Here is a 7,799-nt window from a genome sequence, read left to right on the forward strand (position 1 = left end):
TGTACAAAACACAGGGCCCTAGATGAGCAATGCCAGACAGCAAGGGCAGGGTAGTATAGTTATCTGCGTTTTATGATGTGTAGAACATATTGTAATAACCATATTTTATAATTAATAAACTTGGTGTCTAGTGTACTGTTTATGAAGTCATATTTTAATGTAACAATATTAAACAAAATAATCCAATAACACTCTGAAAATGTGACTTTTTATTGGTAAATCAAAAATGTACAAAATAAATTCATTCCTGTTCAAAATGAACAGGCTAATGAAAACAATATACAACCGAAGCATCACTTTAAATACATATTTTCCKTTCAGTTTTGGCTTTATAATTATAGTGTTAAACTGTTGATAAAGATCTGCATTTAATACCAACAAAAACACTTAATTTCTGTATTGTGCTATCAACTCAGCCAAAGTGTTCTCTATTTCCATTTTACCAGGTGTGTGTAGTTAACGAAAATCAACCCTTGATGCCAAACTGTTGTATAAACCTTTCCAGGTGGAATCTGCAGACCTGCTCCTATCTGTGACTGCATAATGAACACCCTTTTATGCCAATTAAGAACATTGTGAACAAGCAGTAATAGAAATAGATTATTCTTTACTTGTTTTTCGTATTTTACCCTCCTTTCTCCCCAAATTTCGATCTTGTCGCGTCGCTGCAACTCCCCAACGGGCTCAGGAGAGGCGAAGGTGGAGTCATGCGTCCTCCGAAACATGACCTGCCTAATCGCGTTCCTTAACACCCGCCAAATTAAGCCGGAAGCCAGCTGCACCAATGTGTTGGGGGAAAAACGGTTCAACTGGCAACCGGAGTCAGTCCGCAGGCACACGGCCCGCCACTAGGAATCGCTAGAGTGCGATGAGCACTAACCTGGACGACGCTGGGCCAATTGTGCGCAATCCTATGGGGCTCCCGGCCACAGCCGGTTGTGGCACAGCCCGGGAATGAACCCGGATCTGTAGTAACACCTCTAGCACCGCAATGCAGTGCCTTAGACTGCTGCACCACTCGAGAGGCCCAGAAAAGGAAAGGGTAACTAACCACTAGCCTACCTGAAATAGATGATTCTTACATGATCAGCTTATGTACATTGTCAATTAAATAATATTAACTTTGATTAGGGTGAACTTAACACACAAAATTAGTACCATCATATCATGTCACCCCAAACATCAAAATATGTTTGTATGAATGTGTGTACCAAATCCATCCTGATTAGGAATCCAGGGACTGTGAGTGGAGGTGTGGCCATGTATAGGAGGGCCCTGCTTGGAGTAGAGACAGTGCCACTGCCGGGTGGGTTGTGGTGGGAGCAGGTGAGTGGGTCAGCCTGTGCTTCTTGAGCTGGCCTAGCTCCCTGAAACAGCAGCCACACTGGGCACAGCGGTAGGGCCTCTCCCCAGTGTGGATGCGCTGGTGCTTATGCAAACTGTCCAGGTGTCGGAAACGCTTCTCGCAATACCTGCAGGGATATGGCCGCTCACCCGTGTGAATGCGCTGGTGTGTCTTCAGGCAGTAGAAGCGGCGGAATCCCCGGCCACACACGTTGCAACGATGCACCTTATCCGAGCTCTCCCTTCGGACTTCAAAAGCCCCTAGAAGACCAGCGTCCCCTGCAGAGGGTGGGACAAACCCCATGAAGTTACCATCATTGTCACCATCATTATCAATGTGAGCTGGCGTCTGTGGCAGTTGTTGTGATGACCCAGGGAGGTGGGACTCCAGCATACTTGGGACCTCAGGGTCGTTTTCAATTTTAACTGTTCTTTTGACTTCATCCACCTCATCCAGCACCTGGATCAGGCCCAGGTCATTCACATTGCCTGCTGGGTGACTCTGGTCCATCTCCAACTCAAAGTTGGTAATATCAGAAGTTCTGTGAAGGTCCTCTGCTGCCACTGTTCCTCCCTCCTGCTCCTGTTGAATTATTCCAGAGTCCTCTCCTCCACTTGCACGGACTTTGTACTCTGAAAGAGATAAATGATATCATCATGATCAGTGAGCAGGAGACTTTTCATTTGTTGAGTACATGCAAATAGGGCGATTCCATGCCAGCATAGCCTGAATATATTTTTGGTATCTCAGATTGTTCTGGCAGTTATCACATAGAAACTTCATTGGGAAGATGGATGTTTGATATGTTTTTTACATTTGTAATCATGATAAAAKAWTTAAAATACATTTAAGTGGCAATTTTGGCACTTTTTAGACCTATACATGGACCCAATGATCCATGAACCAACCGTACATGATACAGACAACAGCTTAATGTCGTTATACTCATAATAGAGTGCTCTAAAATATGGAGAATCGCTATATTATAAAATACAAATTGCACACATGCATTTATTCAACATTAAAACTAATATTAATATTTCAAAAGTACCCTTTTTGATTTGGTAAATTGTTAGACATTGTTTTAAACAATATACAAGTACGTCACATTTCCTGATTAGGGACTGTTACTTTTAAAGTTCTGATTAATTTTATGACCAACACAGTGAATGCAAAAATGGATTCAAGGGGAACTCAGTGGTCCTCTGTACCTCAGTTGGTAGAGCATGGTGCTTGTAATGTCAGGATAGTGGGTTAGATTCCCGGGACCACCCACGTGTAAAATGTATGCACGCATGACTGCAAGGTGCATTGGATAAAAGCATCTGCTAAATGGCATATATTATAACTCCCTCTGATGGTGATTTGCTGAATCCTACAGGAGGGCAGTGGTTGGTTAATGAACTATAATGTCAATTTCTATGTATAAAAATGATAATTTCTTCAAAAGTGGCAGAGCCCACTCTGGAAATGTGATGTGTTTGATGAGTATATTGTTGCAAACAATGTCTAAAGAATAAGCTAAATCAAAAAGGGCATTTTATGTTGAATACATTTCTGTTTTTTTCTTCTTAAGAATATAGCCACACTCCATATTTTAGAGCATACTATTAGGAGTATAATGACACCAACATATCTGAATCGTGTACGGTTCACAGATCATAGTCTTTCAGGAACCATGTGTCATATTTTCTCAAATTGTTTGTGAAAAGGGTAAAATGCATGTTAAACATCCTTTCTCCCAATGAAGTTGTGAGAATTGACTATAAAATCTGAGATACCCAAAATATTTTTGGGCTGAGCTYGAATCGCCCAGTATAAATGTATATGTGTAGGATGTAAGCCTACCTTTCTCTGCAACGCCATCGTCTGTAATGTAGAATTGACCCTCTGTATCCTCCTCATTGTGATGAGATGAGTTTCCAACCTCTAATTGTGGCACTTTGGATGTTCGTGAGGGATTGGTAGAAGAGACAGTGGAGGAGGATGTCCGTATTCTTCTCAAGTTTTCGCTGCTCCTGGGCCATTCATGCTGCACTGTTGGTAAGCAAAGACCGACACTGGGGAGTGACTTAGAAAACTGTGATCGTGTGGATGAGGCTCGAAACGACTTGGGGCCACGGGTCGTGAGCATATTGGAAGGACTCCCCGAAGCAGTGGGGGGAAAGAGAAAAGGAGACTCTTCGGAACCAGGTCCTAAAGCACCTGATCTAGGCTGATTGTGATTAAGAAGTAAACACTGTTTGATGTTCTTCTCGGCTGCTGTCATGTAGTACCGTGTTGCTTTGAGTTCACCCTCAGATACGTCAAGTCTCTCTCTCAAACTTTGGTTCTCACGATGAGACTCAGCAGCAGCAGTCCGAGCAGCGGCCAGTTTGATACCGACTACTCTAGCAGTTTCCTTCAAAACGGCTTCTACTGCACACCTCACTGCCTGTTCGATGGTCGATGCAAGTTCATATTTGAGGAAAGAGACACTGGTCTCCATCGTCAAACTCATGGTAGTGATTAGCTCGATGTTATGTTTCCAACAGTTCGAAAAAGTTACAAATGCAAAATAACAGAAGCCTCGGGATTCAGTCCTTGTTGTTTGGTAAGCAAGGTAGCTAACGTTAACTGGCCACCGTGTTAGCTAGCTAKCGTTGGTTCGATAGCAAGCCGTCTAGTTAGCCTCTGGCCAGACAACATACTGACTGTTTGCAATTCTTAAGAAACTAGCTTTTAAATCAAACAAATGAACAGCTAAATGAGTCAACTTGTTTCTCAAACAATCTCACTCAAAATCGTTTTTTTTTCTTTCGCCAAGTCACCTCCCCACGTATCAGCTTTTGAGTGTCGCACAGTTATGACGTCAAACGGTGTCTTCTTCTTCTTTATCAGCGGTTGGCATCCAATGTTAAGGTGCATTACCGCCACCTACTGTACTGGAGTGTGGGCCAGAGACAGGGAGAAACGAAATCCTATCTGCCAGCCCCGTTGCTCTTAAAAAAAGATAACAAAATATTTGAGACTATATCTAATGACGTTCTACTCAATATACTTTTTAAACTAATTTCCTGTATCCCCTTCTCCCTCATACTAGATCTCAGCCTCTCTTTCCCTCTGATACTGCCCACACTGTAGCAATACATGCTCCACGGTCTGTGTTTCTTGGCAATAACCACACTTTCATGTTGGATGCTTTCCTATCACATTTAAGGTCTTATTCAACCGGCTGTGTCCCACCCTTAATCTTGTAAAAATAGCCTCCTCTCTTCTGTCTGTAGCCATGAAGTGCTTTGAAAGGCTGGTCATGGCTCACATCAACCCATAAACCCTAGACCCACTCCATTTTGCATACCGCACCAACAGATCCACAGATCTGGGGTGACAGTTAGCCTAGTGGTTAGAGCGTTGGGCTAGTAACCGAAAGGTTGCAAGTTCAAATCCCCGAGCTGACAAGATACAAATCTGTTGTTCTGCTCCTGAACAAGGCAGTTAACCCACTGTTCCTAGCAGGTTGAGAGTTTCAAGTTCCTTGGTGTCCACATCACCAACAAACTAAGCACACCAAGACAGTTGTGAAGAGGGCACGACAAACCCATTCCCCCTCAGGAGACTGAAACGTTTTGGCATGCGTCCTCAGATCCTCAAAAGGTTTTATAGCTGCACCATTGAGAGCTTCCTGATGGGTTGCATCACTGCCTGGTATGGCAACTGKTCGGCCTCCGACCGCAAGGAGGGTAGTGCGTACGGCCCAGTACATCACCAGGGCCAAGCTTCCTGCCATCCAGGACCTCCATACCAGGCAGTGTCAGAGGAAGGCCCTAAAAATTGTCAAAGACTCCAGCCACCCTAGCCATAGACTGTTCTCTCTGCTCCCGCACGGCAAGCGGTACCGGAGCGCCAAGTCTAGGTCCAAGAGGCTTCTAAGCAACTTCTACCCCCAAGCCATAACACTCCTGAACAGCTAATCAAATGGCTACCCAGACTATTTGCATTGCCCCCCCCCCCCCCCCCCCTACGCTGCTATACTCTGTTTTTATCTATGCATATCCACTATAATAACTCTACCTACATGTACATAATTACCTCAATTACCTCGACACCGGTTGAGGTGCACATTGACACACCGGTACCCCCTGCCGCTATTGTTATTTACTGCTGCTCTTTTATTATTTGTTATTCTTATCTCTTACTTTTTTAGGGATTTTCTTGAAACTGCATTGTTGGTTAAGGGCTTGTAAGTAAGAATTTCACTGTAAGGTCTACACCTGTTGTATTCAGCACATGTGACAAATTAAATGTTATTTTATTTGTTTAGCCAGTACATCAACTGCCTCGTTCCCCTCCACCCCCACATGGGCTGGGTTTGTTGCACCTCATAAAGCAGGTCTTGTCTGCTACGTGAGCTAAAGGACTGGAGACTCAGCAACACTGCACATGAATCAGAGAAAATAACTACTCTGTCTGGCTTGACTTCCTCCATCCACTGCAAGGCCTCACTCCTCCCTATCTGAGATTCCTACTGCAGCCCTCATCCTCCACATACAACACTCGTTCTGCTAGTCACATTCTGTTAAAGGTCCCCAAAGCACACACATCCCTGGGTCGCTTATCTTTTAAGTTCGCTACAGCTAGCGACTGGAACGAGCTGCAATAAACACTCAAACTGGACCGTTGTCTCTCCATCTCTTCATTCAAAGACTCAAACATGGACACTTACTGAAAATGGTGGCTGCTTCATGTGATGTATTGTATTGTATTGTCTCTGCCTTCTTACGCTTTGTGCTATTGTCTGTGCCCAATAATGTTTGTACCATGTTTTGTGCTGCTTCCATGTTGAGCTGCTGCCATGTAGTGTTTCTACAATGTTGTTTTCATGTTGTGTTGCTACCATGCTGTGTTTTCATGTGTTGCTGCCATGGTATGTTGTTGTCTTAGGTTTCTATTTATGTAGTGTTGTGGTGTCTCTCTTGTTGTGATGTGTGTTTTGTCCTAAATTTTATATTTTATTTTTTATCTTTTGCCTTTTGGTAGACCGTCATTGTAAATAATAATTTGTTCTTAACTGACTTGCCTAGATAAATAAAGGTGAAATAAAATAAAATAAAAGGCCAACAGTATGGCCATCAGCTCCGCCGTATATACAGCCAGATGATCTGTAATACGTTTCCTGACTACCACCCCACATMCCTGCACTACAAATGCTGACCCAGTACATCCTGTCCTTGGATCTTTTGAACCATTTATATAAATGGCCACTTAATCCTGATACACAGTATCCAGACGTCTCTTAAACAAATCAGATGGATCAACACCCTCCCTATCTTTCTGTAGTCTCTCCAACACTTCTAGATCAAATACTAGCCATGTTGAATTTACAGGAATAGCTCCCGATGGACTAAACTCCCTTCCATACAGTCCCATCTCCTTCGCTTAGGCATTACCCACCCACCCAAAACTTATGTTCTGTCTTCGCTTATGTACCCAGCATGCCTCTAAAATCCCTTTCGCAGGATGAGACACCCCATGTCCCTGTAGGTTGACCCAATAATTAATTGCCAGCTGCTGTCTCCTAATCTGCAATGGCATATCCCCCATCTCCACCTGTAGTGTGTCTCATCACTAAGATGGGCCAACATAACATAGTACACCTCATCTTTCCCAGGTGAAGTTAACCCTGCCTTACCTATTGCCCTTTTCACCTCTGTCATGGTAAATGGTGCATTCAAGGCATCATRTACATTCTCCTTCCTATCCAGCACTCCAGGATTCTAATCTCTCGTTCTCTCTCTCCCCCTCTGCCACAGAGCTATTCACTTGGACAAACGCTTAGGCCATCATCTCTGCCTTCTCCTCATCTGTTACTGCCACATCCTTCCCACTCATCAACAGTGGATAATCCCACTCTCTTCTGACCCCACTCATCCTTTTAATCATCCCCCACACTTCTCCCACAGGTGTCGTCCTTCCAATGGCGTCACAGGACCGACGCCAACATGACCTCTTTCCTTGACGGATAGTTCTCCTCACCAGAGCTTGCTTATATTGAATCCTCCGTCTACCATGGGACTCTTTTCCTCCTCCTCCTCCTCCTCCCTGAACTCTTAGGTACAGCCTCAGTAGCTGCCTCCTTTAACACAGTTCTCACCCAGTTATTCATACTATCCACATCCCCTCTCATATCCACCCGAGCCATCACCTGCTCACTCAGCTCCTGAAACGAATCCCACTGCCTACTCTATCCACTGGCACCTCCTCCTCCCTCCGGCCTACTGTGCATACTATGGGGTAATGATCACTCCCTACTGTCGAGGTTCAAGGCAGACTTCACCCCCCCTCCCTAAAGCGTGTTGTATGCATTAAAATCCCCACACCACATTACCTTAATTCTATCCTGGCCCTCCACCCTCTCCAGCACCTCCAGCTTCAATATCTGACATTATAGTAGTTCATTACCACTAGCACCCCT

General features: G+C 44.2%; 1 protein-coding gene across 1 annotated transcript; it reads right to left on the reverse strand.

The window, feature by feature from the left end:
- Positions 1 to 856: 856 nt before the first annotated feature.
- On the reverse strand, positions 857 to 4,181 carry LOC111981616 (uncharacterized). The gene is made up of 2 exons (XM_024012984.2): positions 3,194 to 4,181; positions 857 to 1,977 (listed from the first exon to the last, which is right to left on the reverse strand). The coding sequence occupies exons 1-2, from the start codon at positions 3,843 to 3,845 to the stop codon at positions 1,226 to 1,228; spliced, it is 1,404 nt and encodes a 467-aa protein (XP_023868752.1). The 5' UTR covers positions 3,846 to 4,181; the 3' UTR covers positions 857 to 1,225.
- Positions 4,182 to 7,799: the final 3,618 nt, after the last annotated feature.

Source organism: Salvelinus sp. IW2-2015, linkage group LG20 (assembly GCF_002910315.2).
Source record: "Salvelinus sp. IW2-2015 linkage group LG20, ASM291031v2, whole genome shotgun sequence".
NCBI classification, from domain to species: Eukaryota; Metazoa; Chordata; class Actinopteri; order Salmoniformes; family Salmonidae; genus Salvelinus; species Salvelinus sp. IW2-2015.

What these genes read in the sequence shown, in the direction of transcription:
- LOC111981616 (XM_024012984.2), bottom strand. Translation starts at nt 3,845, where the DNA reads ATGAGTTTGACGATGGAGACCAGTGTCTCTTTCCTCAAATATGAACTT. An exon ending in CGATGGCGTTGCAGAGAAAG is followed by an intron (nt 1,978 to 3,193) that starts GTAGGCTTACAT and finishes TATCTCTTTCAG; the next exon opens with AGTACAAAGTCCGTGCAAGT.